Source organism: Acanthaster planci, linkage group LG14, assembly GCF_054643075.1.
Source record: "Acanthaster planci isolate LZ-2023a linkage group LG14, COTS_SCS, whole genome shotgun sequence".
NCBI classification, from domain to species: Eukaryota; Metazoa; Echinodermata; class Asteroidea; order Valvatida; family Acanthasteridae; genus Acanthaster; species Acanthaster planci.
This window is the reverse complement of record NC_141790.1, coordinates 1,240,999-1,263,377: the sequence shown is the minus strand read 5'-3', so window position 1 is coordinate 1,263,377 and position 22,379 is coordinate 1,240,999. Positions and strand designations below refer to the sequence as shown.

At 41.6% G+C, this 22,379-nt stretch overlaps 1 protein-coding gene across 2 annotated transcripts; it reads left to right on the top strand.

Annotated features, from left to right (window-relative positions):
• Nucleotides 1-423: 423 nt before the first annotated feature.
• Nucleotides 424-20,298, top strand: uxs1 (UDP-glucuronate decarboxylase 1). Of its 2 annotated transcripts, none has more exons than XM_022251351.2 (13): nt 424-569; nt 5,058-5,094; nt 5,881-5,926; nt 7,511-7,554; nt 8,581-8,641; nt 9,442-9,622; nt 10,097-10,261; nt 11,947-12,068; nt 12,943-13,106; nt 13,701-13,761; nt 14,210-14,267; nt 15,849-15,952; nt 16,448-20,298. In XM_022251351.2, exons 1-13 carry the CDS (start codon nt 509-511, stop codon nt 16,544-16,546), a joined length of 1,203 nt encoding a protein of 400 aa, XP_022107043.1. In that variant the 5' UTR covers nt 424-508; the 3' UTR covers nt 16,547-20,298. The 2 variants fall into 2 exon arrangements, with proteins under 2 accessions (XP_022107043.1, XP_022107042.1); XM_022251350.2 differs by lacking the exon at nt 424-569 and adding an exon at nt 729-1,158.
• The last annotated feature ends 2,081 nt before the right edge of the window (nt 20,299-22,379 follow it).

Here is a 22,379-nt window from a genome sequence, read left to right as displayed (position 1 = left end):
TTGCATTTAGTGGGCGTGCACTTCCTAGTTAAACAACAAAAAAATTGCTGCCTTAAGTGGCTATATAGGCCTTCGGGAAGAGTTTTGTAGTTCGTCCCCTAAAATAATATTGGCTTTATTAAATGAACAGATACACAGCCTACAAAATGCAAATTAAAGTGAATCAATTAAGATTGCCACTGTTTTGGGGCCATAGAGCAACAGCCGGGCTGATGAGGGGGTGCCGGTGAATCTTTAAGCCCCTTAAGGGGAAACAGTTGAATGCTAATGAAAAGATACGGTGCACAAGATCTTTACCATGACTAGACGAGATCATGGAGCTAAAATGGATGAGATTGTTGCCCCAAGCCAAGGACTCGCTTGAATGAGTAAGGATAATATGATATGTTACGCATGGCAGAGTCCGTATGGTATGTCATACCCGTACTAGTCTACGCCCAGTGCATTGAATGTCCTGCTGCTATACAGTCTTCAGTATCACTATACTGAATCACGAGCACCTTGCAGTATGACAGACAAGACAGGAGATTTAACAAACGGCGATATCAAAGACATGAGTTCAGAAAGCAGTAAGTTATGTCAACTAAACTTCTTTTAGTTTATTGATTTTTTTTTCCACTGGAGAAATCAATCGGTGGGGTCGGCCAACGGCTATTTTATGTTGGGCGATTTCGGGGACACACGGCTACGCGTACGCGCGTAGACGTAAGAACTTAGGTCAAACTATACGTGTACATGTACATGTACATTGTATTTATTTCCTCGATCACGATTATCCTCGTGGGCGACCATGAAGTGGTATATATTGACTTGAAGATTACGGTTTGGAGGCTCTGTACACTTTCTTGTTTGACTTGGCCGGCCTTCATGTTGGACTAGTGTTGTAATCCACCCTGTGTGGATTGGGCTGCAGCATAAATCGAAAAAGACAAAGGCGCCTCTGAACTCAATCCGTTGCCACGGAGTCCAGGCAGGATCCCGGCACTGGCGGCCGGGCGAGGGGAGCGGGAGAGGGCGAACGCACCGCCGCCGCAACCACTCGCCGGAGGTTGGTCCCGGGAAGCGGCCGCATGACTTTCAGCTGGAGTTCCGTGGCGATGTGCATGAAGCGCTTTCGGTTGGCCCTGATCATCGGGGTGGTTTTTGCTGTTCTTTTCGGTCAGTATCGTTAATGAGTCGTCCCACAGTCAATACTGCAATATGTGAAACCATAGGCCCTATTGAATGACAAATGAGATCGAAGTAGACATGACTCGGATGTTTTTTGTCGAAACATAACATGACTAGGCCCTTTGGCCTACAGTGCATTACTATGTAGGCCTAGTATAGGCCAATCTATTTTGCTGATTATAAAGCACGCAGCGACTGCAGTGATATGATGATTTAACAGAAGGAAAGAGTTCCATATAGGCTATGGACAACACTAATTTTCCCTTAAAACAGCCATGAGAAAGTGATAACATGTCCCAAAAAGTGAAATTTTGCTAGGAAAATTCTGAAACATTTGATTTGAAAACACACGTACGTAGGCCTGGGTTTTTCAGACAAATCTCATAGGTTTTGCACAGGGGCATGATGTGTTGTCCGTATACGGTATATGGAGCTGTTTCCAAACTGAAACGTAAAGTTTGGAAAGGACACATGAAACATGCATACTGAGATGTGATGCACATTTTGACAGTGAGTCCGATGACGTCGTCAGTCAAATAAAAGGCTTGATGCACTAGTTGACTTCAGACCAGAGCACGTAAGCACATGACAGAGTGGCTTTTAAAATCAAGCAACGTGTTCCCCTGTTATGGGGCCAAATTTGTGTAAGTTAAAAGAATCCGGTTCGTAGGTGCGACATCACTTCAGTTTAGACGACACCCACTGCACATGGTTACAGGTACATGTACAAGGAACCACAGAACTGGAAGTGAATGCGTTCGTCCAATTGGAGCTTGCACTCAGTGGTGCTTTTTTGTGTGTGATGTCATTTCAGAACCGGATAGGCTTGAGACACGACTTCACTTTTACATGTACATGTACATTCATACATCATCTCTGTGGACTAGCTCAACTGCAGCACCGTACTTGGGACTGTCCCAACCATGCCAACTGCAATACATGTAGGCTACTTACATGTACGCTGTATTTGGGGCATAACACATCCACAGACAGACGGTCATGCTAATTAGCGTCAACAAATGTCAACACACACAAGTTTCATCAACAAACTGTCAGCAACCTAAAAATACTCTCTAAAGATTTAAACATGGTTTTTATCATACTTTAAAGATTCTAACACCTGCCACTGTGGAAGAGAAAGAGAAATTTGGTTGTGGATTCTCGCAGGAAAATGAACATTTTTCACGACGTATGGGGGCCGCCATTTTTCTTCTCTCTTCTATCCATGTGAAAACAAGATGGCAGGCGGTCGGGCTGCACGAGCAGGCCCAACTTTGTCACTCAAATTTCCACACTCAAATATTATTTCAGATAAATGTGATACATTGAACATGATACATTATATGGAGGAACCTAATTAATGTAAATTATAAATTTGTTGCACAAATATGCTTATTGTTTGAATAACTTGTTGATGCTCATTGATGCTTGTTGACGCAAAATCCCTGCATGTCTGGAAGTTAAAACTCTTTATAGCATGACCCCAGACAGAAAATGTCTACCCGGTCTACAGTGCAGACTTTTGTCTTCAGCGCGTCATGACAGTGTACAGGTGTACACGATACGTGCTTTACGTGTTGTGTGCTTTGCACACGTGTACGTGTACATGTAGGGGGCATACATGTACATACATGTACAGTGTATTCATTGGACAGGCATTCAGCATTTTATGAGTAGACTGCGCTTGATATACATGTAACATTGTAGCAAACAAGTTCGCATACACGCACACGTACTGATATTATAAAAAACGAATTCTGTAGTCTCACGTCCCTGAATTGTTGTGCTTTTGTTTTATGACAAGAATTTGGTACATATGTTTTGGCTGGTCCCAGCATATTGTTTCCAAACCTGACGATATTTACATGTACTTTGCACAAGGACCAATACGAGCATACATGGCATAATGAAAATGAATATTTGTTCCACCTACATCATGTATACATGTGCTGTACAGTAAACTGGACAGGTACAATGTACATTGTACATGTATTTATTGATTTTGATATTTTATTATGCATAAATGTTGCATACAGTACATACATGTACGTACAAGTTTATTGCCACAGTTGTAATGTCTTATTCCTCCACGATCCATTTATGTAATGTCGTGAGTGTGTCATGAACTACATTACATGTCCAGTTTTCTGAAATTTATTCCACCAGTTTCCATCTTGAAATTCCCATTTCCGGCATGCCATATTAACAGAGATTTCCCAAACCACAGAAAAGAGATGTATGTGTGTAAACTGTAGGGCGCTATCTGCATGTAAACTGGTACCAGTATTTTTCAGACGGGTCACAGGGTCATTCGTACAGTATTCTGTCTTTGTGAAAATATTGAATAGTGCCCTCTGAGTTGGGTTGACGATGAAAAACAAATAAGCAGATCGACAAACACTCCCTCCCTCCCCCACCAGAAAAGTACTCTTGTAAGACTTGAATGCTGTCTTTTCAAGAAACTTTTCTCACGAATCTCACTACATACAGTACGTCCACAGGCCTTTCTTTCCGTGATATGTGCGCCAAAGTCATGAAAGTTCTTTGTTTTATGAGATTTCAGGCAGCAAGTGTTACATTCATAAAGTGGAATTATTGCACTCTCAGAACCCACTAAAATTTGCCTTTCAGGGAAGCTCTAAGGGTTTAGCTTCGTATTACAAATGGTAAAACTTGTCAAAAAACGGGTTGGGTTGGAGGACAATCTGACAAAAAGTGACATTGTCAGTCACAAGATTAAAATTGAATCTTTAAGCCCACAGAGGGTACATTTAGACAACAAGTGTGGCGTGTGGCCAGACTCTGACTGTTTTTGTCTGCCATGTGGAGGTTACATGAGCTGTCTCCAGCCAAATGTGGCCTGCTTTTCTTTCCATTAACCCTAACCCCCCTAGGCTCTTGCTCTAGAAAGCATACTGAACCTCACAAATCCAACAGATACATGTAGGCCTACATGTACTAGTCTATGTACTTGTACATGCAGGTCACTGTACCAAACCTAATAAACTCCAATAAAATGACTCTGTTGGAGTTTGAATGATATGGTATGGATTGGTCTATGCAGTACAAAATTATAGCATGACTTAGGCATAGGCATAGTCCAACAATTGGTACAGCAAGCCAAACACTGCACACAATGAACCCTGTGTGTCCCAACTCACAGAGAATCCAACAACACCATCTCCCTGGGCCTTTCATCCCCAGTCTCACAAACCTCAACAAGAAGTTCATCAGGTACGGTACCAAACCTGCCAAAACCTCACAAACTTACTATTGGAGTATAGCAGGTTTGGGGTAGTTGAAAAAAAATAAATTAACTGTCAGAAACATCTCATGCTCTGAGCCAGAGTGTGGCAAAGGGCATGTTGCCGGAATGTTCACTGGGGCAACTGCAGTACTGTAAAGGCCCATTTTTCCTTACTTGTGTTTTTTTTTTGGGGGGGGCAGAGAATTGCCGTGATTATCAAATGGGAAATACTCGGTATAAATTGGCTTCAATTTGCTGGGCAAAGGTGGAAGTTCACTGTGAAGAATACAAAAATAGCTTCTTGAGATAAGCTTGATATACATGTATTTAACTACAGTAGTTTTTATGAAACATACACGTACATTTACCGCTATGTTGTAATTTAGGGCTTCTACTTTTGCAGAGGTTGACCTGGTCTTCAGTAACTTTGCAGTTGCTCAGTTTGTGTACGTTGTACTGAAAGTCGACTTTCATGTATGCAACATGCAACAAAGTTCTCCAGAGAAGAGTTAGTGGACTTTTTGCCATGGATTCCGTGACATTTGAGAAACTCTTCGTCTTACATGTCGTTGAACATTATAAGCTTTGAAATAATATTTGAGACTAATGTCTCGTTTTCATCATTGCAATTATCTTACAGGTTTGTTGTGTGGCACCCGAGGCGAAGAAGATTCAAGGTACAAATTTGGGGAAATGAGCACTCGTTTAGCGATTTGTCCAATTTTTTTTATTCAAGAGAGCCAATGCTCCGTGTGTAGAACATGCTCAGAGAAGTGGCATGAACTTATCTCAAGAACAGAGGCAAGGCTTTTGGTAATCTGTGGATGCAAAGAAGACTGCTTCTCTGATACCAATAGAACATTTTATTGGGGGGGGGTCTTAAAAGATGCAGTAAACATGTCGAGGGTGAATGGAACAAAGCATGGAACATTGCAAGGGGGATTCCCCAAGGAGTGGCGAGAGAAGCAACTTCTGTTGTGTGAAGTTTTCAGGTCACTGACTGAGTCAAAGACACACCAAGAGCAATTTTGGACAGGCTTTACTGAAGTACAACATTTACACCTTATATTTTCAAGGAAATCTTGAACAGCTGTGAATAACTCTTCATAATTCCTTTCCAAAATATTGGAGGGAATGGAGACACACTCATAAAGCATAAAGGAGGATTAGTTTTAAATTTATGCTTGGAATAGACAGGCAGTTTTTAACTTTTTTTCTGGCAAAGGGAAGGTAAATATACTCAAATCTTAGTGATCTAGAATGAAATTGTTTCAAATTGAAGGTTAGATTTAGAACATTCGTTTTTCTTACATGTATGTAGCTGTTCAACATCTCCTGTGCGGCCAAACAAGAAACTGCAATTAAATGTGATGTTTATGCTAAGGAGACTCATTTTTAACAAACCTTTTTTTTCCGGTTAACCATCTATTGTTTTTTGCTTGTCTGTTTGTTTTGTCTCACAGATGGGTGAAAGATCTCGGGGAAGGTGTGCAGGTTCAACTGCAAAAGGTAGGGCAGGCGCACTGAAGCGGGAAGTAAGCATTTTTTAATTTTAATTTGGTGTTTACCATCTGAGAGTGGATGAACACCACAGGGGTACATGCTCAAACATAATGGCCTCTAAAGAGGCAGTGAGATACGTGTATTTAGCCATGCAGGAACATGGAGGCAGGAACATTGTGTGTGCGTGACTATACTGTGCATGCTTTGTACATGCCCGTCCGCCGTTACATAACTAAAATACATGGACATGCACTGGCATGCTGGGCAGAGGGAATGGCTTTGATGCAACAAAACATAGTGGTGGCATAAGAGGGTCTCTGGGTATTCATGGTGTTGACACTGTTTTGCTGACACAGAGGATTTGAAAATGACAGACTTGGTGGGTTGGCCAAACAAAAGGGCCCATTGAGCTATTCTGTATGGGGGAGGTGGAATAGTTACATGTACTGTACATTTTGTACATGTACTGGTACATATTGGTATGCATGTTTGCTTGGGATGATTTTATGGTGCTTTTCCACACCTGTGCAATATTTTTACATGTACAAGTACAATGTACCATTTGTACACAACCACATGTTACATGTGCTGTACATTTCGTACATGTACTGGTACATATTGGTATGCATGTTTGCTTGGGATGATTTTATGGTGCTTTTCCACACCTGTGCAATATTTTTACATGTTCAATTACAATGTACCATTTGTACACAACCACATGTTACATGTGCTGTACATTTTGTACATGCACTGGTACATATTGGTATGCATGTTTGCTTGGGATGATTTTATGGTGCTTTTCCACACCTGTGCAATATTTTTACATGTACAATTACAGTGTACCATTTGTACTCAACCACGCATATCGTGCAGTAGGCAATATTCTTGTGCATCTTTTTCAGAATCCATATGAATATGCATGAACATGTACCGGTAAATATTTTTCAAGATTGATACAGAGGTCAAGATTTGTGAGATGTGCAAATATGTTCCCTTTTCCTCTTTTGTTTTAAATTTTGTTCCAGTGTTTACCCATAATCAATAAACATCGAATATTAAAAAGCACCTCTAAGGAAAACATATATTTTCTCTGATTTTATCTGTTCAAATAAATGTGGAAGCATCCAAATCAAACACAGCGTCCTTTGTCTCCAGAGCTCAACTATAATAAGCTTAAATGGACTTTTTTCTGTTCATGCGAAGATATGAATTCTGAGTGTATATCGCGTCATACAGAGAAAACGAGGGGAACCCTCGCCCTGTGGATAAGCCCTTTTGCATGCCAAACAATGGCTACATGCATGAACAGATAAAATCAGACAAAACATATTTTCCTTAGAAATGCTCTTTAACCATTCAAAACTACATGTAAGCTGCATTTATATGTGCAGGACATTTAGCTTTGAGTCATACCCAATTGTGAGTTGTGCCACGTTTGTTGAGTTTAAACTATCCAACTGTAGTTCTTGTGGTTCGTTGATTTGATTTACAAATGAGAGGACTGGTAGCCACGTAAACATTTGCTGTTGGAAGTTACTCTTGATTCTAAACATGCTAAATGGAAATATCCCATTTGTTTCTCCCTCTCAGCTGATCCAGCCGCTTCAGGAGAGATTGACTGAATTGGAAAAACAGTAAGTAGCTTGAAAATACCGTCAACCATCACACTCATTTGAAATTGTATTGTACACAGTGACACAGGAAGTTCCCTGCATCTACTTGTCAGCATAGAGATTGGGGTTGGGGGTTAAATATGTTCAACCCATGGTTGCCCTCCCAAACGTGAGGAGTTTGGGAGGAAAACACCAAACTATGCCCATAATTTTCTGTCACCTGTCTTAGCTGCAAATTTCAATGGCATTTTCAAAACAGAAGTGGCAGTCGAGAACAAAGTATCCACTCCAAAAATATATCCTGACAAACAATTTTTTCTGGGCGCAGGTGTACTCCTGTTCCATTTTTCTAGATAATGTAAACAATTTAGATGATGTTTGGAAATGCACCTGTCACGCTGACGCGCGTGTATCAACAGGAAAAAGCTTTGAATTATTAAATGGCATCCAGTGCAGTGCCTCACGTTATAACGTCTATTCTGGCCATTGGTATTATGAAAACAAAAGCAGCTGTGTAATTGAAAATTCAGCCTTCAGGTGCTAAACTTTCAGTTTCAAAATGCAGTGGTCATATGCTGTAACCACGCATGTGTACATTCCGTGTACTCTACAAGGAGTTACTACCTATAGTGACAAGTACTTGTACATGTATGTAGCTGTGCTGGGGTGAATTTCATGGAACTGTGGAGCACTTCAAATATTTGCTAAGCATAACAGGTCACAGCCAGTGTCATATAAGGTACATACATGTATATTATCATACCTCATACATATTCATGATGGAGAGCCAAACTCTGAGTGGTCCACTGATCATCATGTACATTGTACCTGTACCAGTTGCTATTTTTGCCGTTTACCAGGTGTGCCTGGTACACCTAGTCTTGTCAAGGCAAATACTTGGTTTGGATTTTTGTTAAACTGTGGTGACTGTAGCACACTAGACCTGTAGACATAATGTCAGTGATTGTACGTGCAGCATGTTAATTTAGACAATCGGGGTACATTTAAGAGATTAATGAAATTCTCTGGTGTACTTTCCATCTTCAGGACCATGAAGAAGTACCCAGAAGTCCGCTATCTACCAGAAAGTGAAAGAAAGAGGATATTGGTGAGTTGAGTGTCAGGAAATACATGTACGTATGACAGTGTTACACAAGGCTTCCTACAGAAATCGCACAAAACTCTGCAATGCTAGAGGTTGGATGTACATGGTGTAAAACTCACACCTGTAATTTATACACCATCTGTCCTTCAGTTCAGAAACTGGCTGAATTACCCTCTTAGATAACAACCTTTTGGCAGTGATCAGGTAAGAATATCACACTTTCTACTGCAGTGCCTGTTGGGATAGAATGGGGGTCACGGTTGCGATGCACATGTACATGGCCATCGGATGCCACAGGTAGAACAAGTGGCAAACTCTGCAAGTTACATTTGATCACAAGAGGGTGAAATGCGAAATCTCTCAAGTTGCAGAAGTGAATTCCTGTGGAAAATTTAAAACGAGGGAAACGGAGATAACCGTACTCATGTACTTACCAGCTTATGACAGCGGTGCTTACCTGTACAACAACGACCGCCGTTCTATCATGCGAACAACCTGCGCCGTAGACACTCATCAGTACATAGCGCTGGTTTGCTGAAGACTTGTGTACTTTTGGGACTGTTGCACTCCCGCATAAGGTTGAGTTCAGATTTCTAGGCCATGGCTTGATGATGACGTCTGTGGGAAATCCAAGGAGCCTCTAGCTTGTGGCTTCCACAGACGAGTTTATTCGGAGCCGTAGCCACGACATTCCAACATGGTCTGTCAAAGCTATTAGGCACACATTTGATGGAGCACCCCGGTGATTGCGTAATGGTCCACCACTCTGAATCACTGATTGTTACCTTTTGGACACTCCGCAGATCACCGGCGGAGCTGGGTTCGTGGGCTCCCACCTCACCGACCGCCTGATGATGGAAGGTCACGAGGTCACCGTGGTGGATAACTTCTTCACAGGCCGCAAACGCAATATCGAACAGTGGGTGGGACACCCCAATTTTGAACTGATCAATCACGATGTCGTGGAGCCACTTCTTATAGAAGGTGAATTTTATGCATACATGTAGTTATCCACTTTAGATATTTATGAGCCAACAATACATGTTTTAAAGTCAATGGCTGATTGCGTTCGTGAAGTAAAATTGAATTCGTTCTTGAATTCTTTCATTTGTACTCTCTATGTGTACTCTGCATTCCCCTTCGTAAAATCTCGTTGAGCCTAGGTTTTACGCAGAATTTGGGAACCTTAGAAACTTAGAAGACTAGTCACCAGTAATGGGGTGAGCAGTGACAAAGGAATGTTTTTCTTCCAGTTTAATTGAATACATGTAGGTCATGACTATTATGGTTTTATGGTGGTCTCGAGGAATCTTTACCACAGTACTGCATCTGGGACTCTAGGTTCAGTTGCAGACACTCTTACCTCCAGGGGGATATTGACATTGGAGGATTAGGGACTCTTAGGGCTTGAAAGCCTGCATTTCACTGACGGATGTTCTCACCTCTCCTCTTCTCCAGTGGATCAGATCTACCATTTGGCTTGTCCGGCTTCCCCGCCCCACTACATGTACAACCCCATCAAGACCATCAAGACCAGCTCCCTGGGGACGCTCAACATGCTGGGCCTAGCCAAGAGGACCCGCGCCAGGATCTTGCAGGCTTCCACCTCCGAAGTGTACGGGGGTAAGACTTGTCCTCTCAACAGACTTCAGACATGAATTGAGAATTTGGTATTTAAAATTGGCTGTGTCTTGCTCAATTTAACTAGATTTCAAGAACAATTGCATCTTTTGGGTTCAGAATACTTGAATAACAGATAACCTGAGTTTCCCAAGTTTTTTTGAAATCCTTTCCAGTGCTTTGCATAATAAATCGAGATGTCCAAAACGACCTTCAGCATGTTCAAAGGATACCCAGACACCCCTCTGGCTCAAGCTTCGTCTTTGTCCGAGCTCAGGAAATAGCGGCACACTCTTTACGGTTAAACTTCCCAGGGGCATCCAAACCCCATTTAAAACAGTGCTGGTTTGGCTGTGTCTGTCAAAGTCCTGCACATTCTTTCAAACACTATAATCATCAGGCTTTGAATGCTTTTCCTTCGTTCAACTGATTCTCCACTTTTTTCATGACATTGCAGTTTGAAAAAAACAACACCAAGTCCTTTGCAGCTTTTCAGTGTTCCAGTTGTTATCTTTTGTGTGTGTGCAGACATTCCAGGTGCATGCTGGAACAGTGTTTTTCAACAAATGCTGTTCTGAAGTGTACGTTACTCCCATTGTGAGCAACTCCAAACCCTTCTCTTATGAGCTATTTGGTGACAGATTACAAAGTTGCATAAGTGCAACATATGATTTGAATGCATAGAAAACTGGCTCGCCCAGCAGATGTGAAGTTACGAGGATCTTTGTTTCCACACATGTAAATGTAGGGGTTGCGCAAGTGAGGCTTGCTTTTGTTACGCTTCTGTTATGCTTCACTGCCCTCGCCTTTTTGATGCTTCAGAGCACTGCTGTAGCCGCTTGAAAACCTATCACAGGAGAAAGCCTAAAAGGTTTTTATGGGGTTTTTCATCAGTGACCCAACCTAATAAGACAGCAGAGCCACGTTTGAGTAAAAGGCCTTTAAGAGAATCTTAAAGGAAATCAATAGGGGCTGTCAGTTTTTTCCACCCAGATACATGTAATGTCCATTTTCATGAGGATGCCAAACTGAATGATAAACGAAACAGCTGTCAACCTGAACAGTTTAGTTGGGTCATGCTATTTACTGTCAACAGGCCTTGACAAAGTGTCAACAAGTTATTCAAGCATATTTATGCAAAAAATGCTATATTTAGTTTACTAAATAAATTGGGCTCCTACGTATCAAATTCAATGTATCAGATTTATCTAAAATGGTATTTTAGGGTGGAAATTTGAGCGATAAAGTCAGGTCTGTTCACTCAGCCCAACTGGCCACCATCTTGTTTTAGCATGGACAGCATAGAAAAGAAAGACGGCAGCCCCGATACATAGTGAAAATTTGTTGTTTTCCTACGCAAATCTGGAAGCACATTTGCTGTTTCTCTTCCTCAGTAGTAGATAATAGAGTCTCTAAAATATGATAAAACCACTTTAAATCTTTAGAGGTATTTTTAAGTTGTTGACGCTTTGTTGACGCAACTTGTTTGTGTTGACGCTAAATATCACAACCGGTTCAGTTTGCTGTCTTCACAATGCAGACTAAAAAAGAAAAGCTCAAAAATATGACCTTAAGACTCCTTTTGTGCGATCCGATGACATTACATGACCTGTGAATTTTGATTTCTAGTAGGGGGTTTTAAAAAGCCAGAGACACCCAAATTTTCGGCATGATTTTTGGGGTTGCAGATCCCCAGGAGCACCCCCAGACTGAGGAGTACTGGGGCCACGTCAACCCCATCGGGCCCCGGGCGTGCTATGATGAGGGCAAGAGGGTGGCCGAGACCATGTGCTACGCCTATGCCAAGCAGGTAAAGGTCACAAAAGGTCAAGTTGGGTCGTTAACCCTTTTCCCTGTGTCATGTGCAAAAAAAAGTCATAGGCTAATGAAGAAGTCGGGGCTGTTTAGGGTTTACATATACATGTACACATGTTTTTCTGGCGCAGAAAATACAAAGTCAGAGTGAAAAAAATGTGTTATCCAATTATGCAAACCTGCAAAACATACGGTATCAATTACAGGTCAGTTATACGCACCGTACCCTTCAACCAGCCAAGTTTTTCAAAATTACCGGATGACAGATAATTTGCGAGAAGAAAGTGTAGGATTTTTAGTTAGCATTTAAAATACATGTAGCAACAGGAGGAAACAAAAGTGAAAAGACGTTGTGGGCCGTGGCACCTGAGATGCTAATCCACGGCTTTCTCCCAGTGGATCTGGTGATTATGATAACGGAAAACAGCAAATTGCGATAACCTTACAAATGCAAATTTCATGCAACGTGATAATAGCTGTAGAAATTATACACATGTTTATGAGTTTCCTGTAATGCGGATGAAGGCAGTGTCCGTATATTAGAAAGTGTTGCAAACTAAATGTGGCACATGACCCAGACACCAAAACTATTTGGTGAAAAAAATCTTGGATTCTCATTTTTGAGCCGATCAAACAAATGAGCCGCCAGTCAGCGGAGCTACACGTACTTTGCGATACATGTAAAGGCCTCAAAGGGGAATCTTGTTTTTCGCTCCCACTTGATGTCCATTTCCATCAAGAAGCTCAAACGGAGCGGTGCATCAAAGCAAAGAGTTCCGGTTGCTCTTCCTAATGCAACACTACTGAGAAGTTGTTTAATACTCATTTTGTGGGAACCGGACATGTTTTGTTCACTTCACGTCCTGTAGGATAAAGTTGACGTGCGGGTGGCGAGAATCTTCAACACCTTTGGCCCCCGCATGCACATGAACGACGGCCGGGTGGTCAGCAACTTCATCTTGCAAGCTCTGCAGGACCAGCCCATCACCGTTTACGGCCACGGCAAGCAGTCTCGCTCCTTCCAATATGTCAGGTATGGGAAGGCCAGACGTAAATTACGTAATCCCAAAACTCGATTCATGTAATTATGGCGAAAGAGCGAATAAATTTGAGCACAGGTTGACAAAAGATTCCTTTAACCCTCCTATGGTTTTACAGCACAAATGTGCACAAATGCCCACAGTCACTGGTGAGCATGTAGTTTCTATATGGAACTCAAACATGCACAGGTTCAGTGTGTACACAGTAGGTTGTCAGCACAAAATGACCGAGGGTCTTTTGTGCAGTCCTCTTCACTGCATTTGGTTTACTGCACAATGATGCACATGAAACAGTGAAGCACAGTTGTTGGGCAGCACAAAAGTGCAATCTGATATTCCTGTGAGCATGGTGAGGGACTGTTGGTGCAGTGCACAACACAACACAGCTGTGCTTCTTTGAGATGTTTACCAAATGACCTAAAGAGTGACTTCAGCATAGGAGGGTTAATGCACAGCATTTGCTAACAAATCTCGAAGCAGCACAACCCACGGAGTCATGAGAAAAAGCTGCTGCGATTCTAGCCCTGTCGTCATGAATAATTGTTGCTGATTACACGTAATTATTATCCCTGTGCTTTGGATTACAGTGACTTAGTGGACGGTCTGATCAAGCTGATGAACTCAAACGAGTCCTCTCCTGTCAATTTGGTAAATAAAATTCGGAAGCACACACACCAAAACAAAAAGTAACAAAACGAATCCATTTCCTGTGGACGAATCCTGTTACCATGGTTTCAATATCATTTATATCAGTGGCCCCCACCAGTGGCATTAGGCATTGTGATAACTCTTGCACAAAACCGCTGCTACATGACAGTTGCTCCATAAGAACCCAATGCAGTGCTTTCCGCCATTAAAGGGGCCATCAGGATAGGCCGATGAAATGTTGCTGGAGTCGTCTGTCAGCAGAGCATCTGTGATTTACAACAAATAATGGAAGTTGTGCGCAGTTCTCGTTCAAATTGAGTTCTTGGGACATATCCAAATAGGAACTGTCAAAGATGAGATTTGATTATTGAACTCGATAAAATTCGGCGACAGGGATCAGGGTTCAAGTTTTAATTTGTGATTGCGTCGCTCTTTTTTTTAATCACAGGGTAACCCAGACGAGCACACCATCATGGAATTTGCCCAGATTATCAGAAGCAAAATAGGCAAGTACAAACAGAGGAAATAAAATCTGGGATGAACGACGACCGTTTGTTTGTTCAGCCCTTGCCCTTCTAATCTGAAAGTCACATTTGCAGAGATGATACGCAGAGCAGAATGCAGTTTGCCTGAATAACCAAAATTAGTTGAAAATCTATTTTTTGTAGTCCTTTATGGGGTCCTTCGCGACACCTAACATGCCTAATGTTAGGTGTGCATCTTACATTAGCACATGTGTGAATAGGCCTCCTTACTGAGGTTGCTGCACTTTGTTTACTTGTGTACTTTCCTATGGTACTCGGCTGACCATGGGCCCCTAATGGCTTCACAGAAAAGTGCACATACGAGCAAAATCTGACATGGTTAGTACAGAGGCCTGTACATATGTACCTATAGACATTTTTCCCGTGATGTCACAATCGTGCTGGACCGCGATGTGTTGTGATGGTAATGAGTGCATCGTGTGATGATGGTAATCTACTTATTCAAGATAAATTAGTCAAGCATGCAGCGTTCGAACGCGCACTTGCGCTTGGTCGAAATTGCCCATAGATATATATGCGATCACCGTGGCCAAGGAGGTCCACACGTGGTGATATTGTTTACATTTAGCGCATTCCAGTGATGTGGGTGAAACAGGTCTATAGAGTATTTGAAGTTGGAATTCATAAAGTACAGTCTATTCATTGGAATCATTCGCTCTCTGATAGTTTGTGCACAAGGCTACTGTTTGAACTGAAATCAGACCCTGTTGACAGACATTGTCCATGGCTACAGACTCAAGGCGCCTTTCCATATGGACGTCAACACTTGCACCACTTGTATTCGTCTAATCACTCCCGAGGCGATTTTGACAGCCGAACATGACGCACACGTGTGTGACGTTAATGGAGTCAATTTTTTTTGTCTGTGAAAGTGAAATGCAAGAATACGTCATGCACGCAACGTACCAAAAATCTTACATATGGAAAGGTGCCTTTTTATTAATGCAGCTTTATGGCTGTGGGCAAATTTGCATGGCTGTGGCTTGGAATTACACACAACTCTATGGAAATTTCAAGCCACAGGAGGTAATTTGGACAAGGCCTAAGTTTTTGATGGCACATCGGTAAGTCCCGGCCAAACTCGCTGACCGACACCCCACTTTCAACTGGATATTTGTTTTGATGTCCAATCTCCAAACAAAATCCATCGGTGCTCATCAAAATCGGCACCGAACATCACCAGGAGGTGCGCCTGGCAGACAGGTTTTTGTTAAGATTTGCTTTCAAGGTGTGAAATGCCGCCACAGAATTGCTCGTTGCAGCTTGGCATTAGAGAAAGCACCGATGTTCTTGTTGACATGCTGAACAAGTAGAACAATGTTATTCACAAATAGAGGGTACAAATCATGCACACGATCCTACAACGTCTTCTCTCCTTAGTCTGGTCTCCATTTTTGAACCAATTTTGGTGGGTTTATGCAGCTTCATTGACAAAACCGAGGCAGAATCGGTCACAACATGCATCTTGTCATTGCAGTCGTGAGACAAGCCAGTTTTTGGACAGTCTTGTAAACGTAACTAAATGTCATTTTGTTTCATCAGGTGGCAACAGCGTCATACAGAATGTGGCGGCTGCAGAGGACGACCCACAGCGCCGAAAACCAGACATTTCCAAAGCAAAGAAGATACTCGGCTGGGAGCCCGTGGTGAGTATAAAATTAGTACCTCTGAAAACATGTGCACGTCTGGTCCCTCTTTCCTAGAAATCCTGGTGTCCTTTGAAATTGTGAAGAGAGTCTGGGTTTATCAGACAACACAACGGCTAGGCCCGTCAAAAACTCATCATTACCCATTTCCCTCCGTCAGTCGGGCCGTCTCTGAATCAACTTGCTCAGGCCCCAAGCAACTCATTCCTCTATACACCTCTGTCATAAGGCAGCCATGTTGTGTTTCTTCATTCACACCAATGTAACCAGGCTGAAAGGGAAAATAGTCGATTCCCTTTTATCAATATGTGAACTTGTATTACTATTGCCGATGGTCCTACAGGGAACAAGACAAACATGGCAGCATTGTGATGAAGGTCTACTGCCCCGAGCCAGTGGCTTCCATAAGTACACATGTTACCTTTTGTTGCAGCTATAAATATTGGACACACGGTTAGTTTATCAGTAATTTCCTTGATTTTTTTTTGGGTGCAGGTGCCCCTTGATCGAGGCCTGCAGCTGACCATAGACTATTTCCGCAATGAGCTGGAGCATGCAGCCAAGATGAAGGTGCCGGGGAAACCAGTGGAATAAATCCAAAGATACGGCTCCAGGCCCACTGAATAGGAACGATTCATAATACCACCAAAACTTTCTTCAAAAGGCTTGATTAGTACTGTGAATTATCCCTATGCCCTGGATGTGATGTATTCATCAATGCTTTGTTATTCCAGCATCCATCTTGCACCAGCCAGCGTAGTTTTTCAAAACCCTTTTTTTTACACACCCAGCGTTCGGGGCCTGCAGAGCACTCAATTATGCTTTAAATGTAAAATTCCTTTGAGCAGCAAATAGGTTTAGCAGCAACAGAGTAGTATCAAATATTACACAGTATGCGCAGTACACATATTTGCCAAGTGCAGAAAAGAACTGCTCAATAGATAAAGGACCACTGGCCAAAGAACAGTGTAGACTTTGTTCATTGCAAGTAAGGAGCCAATTTCATAGAGGTAAACAGCAGGAAATCTTGCTCAGCAAATATGTGATCCAACCTAACAGAACGAGTCACAAGTCACCAGAGCAACTCATGAGTGGAAGGTCTTTGAGAGAATCTTGCACCTTGTGATTCAATCCGCCCTGAGCTGAAGTGCACCCTCGCCGGCAAAATAAAGAAAACCTGGTATGAAGTTTTCCAACCGGGTTCTTGCAAGCATTCGGAAACCATAAATTTGTGGTATGTTCCTCGGTGTGGCCCATGCCAAACGTGCATGAACGTGCACGCCTACGTGGTGAGTTTGTACCAACGAGCGGTCAATTTCATTTAAAAATCCACCCTCTTTTGTTCCCACTTGGAGCAGATATCAACGCTGAACATTTTCCCCCATGTATTTCCCATTATCATCAAGATGTCAAACTGGGTGGTACATAAAACAGAGAACTCAGATTGCTCTTTCAAATGCAAAGTGTTGCCTTAAGACCCGTTTTGTGGGATCTGGTCACATTTATTTGCCAGGAAGAAATTAGCAGTCACGAGCCCTATACTCACCTGTACACTTTGGCTGGTAATCTGTTTTTGGTAAGCAGATATTTTCTTTGCTTAGCAAATTTCTGTATTTTGAAGCTCTTACATTGGCCCCTGGTTCTGAATAGATTGTAGACATGAACAGAATGTCGAGAGCCAGAGAAGTTTTGTTTAGCCAGATGTTTGTGTCGCAATTGAAACTACCTCAGTGATTACTGTTACAATATACATGTACTAGCTAGGGCGTAGTGACTGGGGGGCATGAGGGGGTGTGGCACCCCCCCCTAATAAATTCCAGTCAGCAAATGGAGCTTCGCTCGGCAAGTGAATCCGAAAGAAGTATGTAAACGATATATATTGACCGTCTGCATTTCCCTTAAGCATGAAATTTAACTTACCATGGATCACTCTGTGAATTGTACACGACATAAGGTTGTCAAACAAATTACCAGTCAGCAGATTGACTCTGGCACCCTCCCCCCCAAGAAAATGCCTTCACTATGGCACTGTGTAGTAGGTACCAAAGTCATGAATTCGGGGCAAAAGACGCATTGTCGTGTCAGTACAATAAGGTTTTTAATGAAAAATTGTACTAACAGGCCGTCACTGAAAAAACATTACTTTCAAACATGAAACCGGTAGAAAGCAATCCATGAAATTTTAGTATACTGGCTCCCAAAGTCTCCTGAAGACGGACAGAGTACACTGTTCAAAATGTCAAGTTATTCCCCAGTTCTTCTCAGAACCACACATACCCAAGAAAGAGATTGATCCATGGTGTAACCGCAATCGTTTTACTCAAATAGTTCTTTCACTATGAAAACCTTCACGTCTTATCTGGCTTCCAAAAGTAATTAAGCAAATACCATAGTCGAGAACATGCTCTGTTTCAATTGAAAAAAGATTTCTTTCATTCTCTAAAGAAGGCCCTGAGAGTATTTGCTGAAACCCGTGCAACTGCCTTAGGGACCTTTCATTACTGGACCGACAGAGTGTACTTTCATATTCGGACTGTGGGGATTTTCTTCACTTCCCTTGGAAGAAATAAGAATTGTCCAGAGCCTCAAAAAAATGAAAATATTTTGGTGATAATAGGGGTTTTCTCTTGTTTACATCACGTCCATGAGTGGCTGCTGAAACTATGGCTGGCTGTCATTACAAAAGTAAAAGAGTAATTTGTACAGTGTTAAAAATCCCTTGCAGCCATCAGAACACTAGATAATAATACACGTACTACTAAATGCTGAATGAAAATACCACCCTATTTAGAGTTAATGGGATGTCAAATCAGAAACCAACCAAAGGATGATTTTTCTGTGAACTTTGGCCACCCATACAAGTTGTAGGCAAACTGAGAGTGGTCTATACAAGAAACATGGTGTGGGACAAACCACCAAGGTAGTAATGAGACCTTGTTTTTAATGTACTCACTTTTAGTATTAAAGATGGAGTGGTTGCCACCAGCAGTTTTGTAAAGAATCTTTTGCCATTACCAGTTGGTGTATTTGTGCTTCATTACGTCCAGTTTGAGTTGATATACTATGACAAGTGATTTGCAATAATTGGTCATTTTATTAATGTATTCCTAATATATCTAACTCATGAGGCATTTCTTCTTGTGCAAAAGTCCACATTTCTGCTCTCAGTAAATAAGAGCACACTGTCTGATAAGTTTATCCGTTTATGAAAAGGGAATCGTGAAAAATATAACGCTGGCGTGTAATAGAAATATTTAGTACTTTGTAAATGTACTACAAATTAATATTTTTTGAATTTTGGTGCTTGATGATCCGCTTTTCAAAGGCCTCTGAAAATTTCTTTTCCTTTTTCTTGTCGGGATTCTTGTGTGAGAGAGGTCCACGTTTGACAACAGATTTAGTTACATTTGTTAACTTCTGGACAAGTGATTGCTTTTCTGTGCATGATTTGAATCTTTGCACTTGCATTTATTTCATATCAGATTGGTTTCATCAGACAACCATATGAAGTGGAACATAGCAAGGTCCTTGGGATTTCACAAATTATCTTATAATCAGTAACAGAAAAACAAAGAATTGGGACCGAAAACTTTCCTTGTTAGAGACACGACTTCATTTCAGTGCTTTTCTTATCCGTGTTTGCCGGACTGCAGATTTATGGTTTGTAAAACCGTATAGATTTTTCAGACTCATAAATTTCTTTTTCATGTAATTACCTCTGCTATTCTTGTTTTCTTCTTTATTTTTTTTAATTTTTAGCAAAAGAATCTCCTGAGGTTTGGCCAAAATTGCTTTTTCCATGAAGCAATCACAAAGCATTTGTACAAATTGGATATTCACATTTTTTTTCTGTATATATCTGCACCGATAACTGTAAAAATTCTGTTTTCACCCTGTTTATTATTTCATGGCAAATCACATTTTTGGGTCTGGGTTTTTGATCGGCTAAATTTCATTTTCCTGTCTTTGTTAAAAGCAATATTTTATTTGCATTCTTTGCATAATGATGCTGTTTTTAATTGCTTAAGTTGATAGTTAATCCAAAGTAAGTCTAACGTTGATTTTTGTAAGAATGAACCACAACTTTGACATCTTAAAGCAGCAAATTTGATTAAAATTGTTTGCAGAACTAAGTGACCTTAATCGCAGTAAAAAAAATGTTTCTTTTTTCACTGGTAATTTTATAAAACTTTTTTTACCTTATCAGTGTAGTAGGATTATTTTACAATCAGATGGCACTAAATTAGTAGGTGAACTGAATGGTAACGTCAAAAAAGATATTTCGCAAATACATGAAAAGTAATTAATATTCTACGATGAAAAATAAAATAGTCTCCAATGAAAAATATAGTATCAGTGGACAAGTTTCTTAGTAATGTAATTGTTTTTGTCATTATAAACAACCTTGCAGGGGGTGTCTTTGAGTCACCTTATTTGTCATGGCGCGACCATCGCGCGCCGGGCGTGATGTGGTGGTTGGGAAATCAACGGACCGGAATGCATGCCCCAACATAGAAGTTTGGAGCTGCAGGCTCCGTTGGACAATGAGATCACCGATGCTTGAAGTGAAAAGTCTAGTAGTTGTGCCTACTTTGCGCTTTTGTGGGAAACGGAAGCTTTTAACTAACTTAAACGGAACTCCTCCAGGTCTCAGCCGGAACCGACACACAGACGGTTCCCCTGGCTCTATGTTGGCCCCGCCCCCACAACGGCGCTACCTCGTTCTGTCACAGAGGTCTGGAACCCAGTCTCCTCCGATACTCCTACACACGTTCTTTCCCTTTTTTATCGTGTGCACACAGTACACAAGCGCGTTGTTCCGTTTGCCGGTGGCGCGATTGCAGCTCGATTTTTGCCTGAGGCCTGGATGTTTCTCTAAGAAGTAGTTAGAAGCCATGTAAACGTTTTCAAAAAGATTAGCCGAGAAAGGAGTAGAATAGGTGAGAATTTAGTTATTTCAAACTGTTAAGTATTTGCTGAAAGGAGCTCAGTTTCCCCTCCTTCCTCCATGGTTGTAATCATGGTAATGAGCAAAATTTACGGCCATGACCTGTCATACATCATGCTACTGCTAATGTCCTGTTTCCGGACAACAGCAGTCATTACATGCTGGCCTTACATTAGATATCATTGGCAGCCACGCAATGGGGGGGGGTGGTTGTAAAAATAAGCAATTACAGTAGGCTTGGGGATGAAAAAGTTGATAGGATTAGTGTTTGCATAATACTGGGTCTGCCTGTCCAACCATAGTGCTCGCTCTATCATTCTCGTGGTCGAGATGACGTTACTGAGTATTGATTCTTCTCTCTGATTGGTCAATTGGTGGATTTCCAAATTTCACACACGAAACTCTAAGGGCAAAAATAGATAATAGTGTTACAATCTGTGGGGAAAATTATTCACTTATTGACTAAACTCTTAACTTTTATATCAAATGTGCCTGAAGTTTCACTATTTTAATGTGCTATACCTCCCACACTACGTCTTATTGCTAACACTGCAAGAGTGAGTAAAGGCATCATGGGAAGGAAAAAGAGGCAAACATTGCCCCTTTTCCCTTTCCACAATACCCGGGTAAAGGCATGTACATGTACCTTTCCACAGTTGTGCAAAATCAGCCATGCGGTATTAGCGATAAGGCTTATAAGTTATATCACACCAAAAAGGTCTCGGTTATTTTTATCATGTCGCAGCAAAAATGAGGAAAACATGCAAATCCCTGAGAGTTATTGACAGCTTAATTGCACTGAATGTGTCCCGTGCGTACCACAAAGTATGTATTTGGGTTTAACATTGGGTCACAGGTCTTTGAAGATCTGGTTTGTGGGAGTTTTGTTTCGGCGAGCAGTGAGGATTTTTATCTTGTTGCCCATTGAGTCTGTTCCTTGCATTCTGCATGCACCTCATTGATAATGCACACTGAGCTATGTAAACATCAAGGTACCATAGGCTATGATGGCTATCGTAAAGTGTTGGTTAAAAGTTAAGCCGAAATGGTGTATTAAAGTTTTGCAAAATGTGTATCCAATCAAACACATAATTCAGTGTTAGGGATTAAAGCGTAGTTTCCATATCGACGTAAGAAATGCATAGAGCAACGCAATCAAGACGCAAACTGCAACACAGACATTTGGAAACATGTCAAACGGAAGTATCGCCGATAACCCATACAAAGTTGAGCCCTGTTCAATTTTGCTAACTGCCTGCTGAGTAGGCCCATGCAAACACGCATACCAGCATGACGGGCGTACAGTGATGTTTCTCTCGCTTAGTACCACGCGTTTTCACTATCACTCGCCAGTGTACGCACGTACGTACAATACTATCGCATGTGAGCCCCTTGTTTGCGGGGGGTTATTTGTATCAAAATCATACATGTAGCTATGAAACTTTTTCCAAAACTTGGCTTAGTACATGTAGCTGTGGG

What these genes read in the sequence shown, in the direction of transcription:
- uxs1 (XM_022251350.2), top strand. Translation starts at nt 1,071, where the DNA reads ATGACTTTCAGCTGGAGTTCCGTGGCGATGTGCATGAAGCGCTTTCGG. An exon ending in GGAGCCACTTCTTATAGAAG is followed by an intron (nt 9,623 to 10,096) that starts GTGAATTTTATG and finishes CCTCTTCTCCAG; the next exon opens with TGGATCAGATCTACCATTTG. An exon ending in CACCTCCGAAGTGTACGGGG is followed by an intron (nt 10,262 to 11,946) that starts GTAAGACTTGTC and finishes TTGGGGTTGCAG; the next exon opens with ATCCCCAGGAGCACCCCCAG.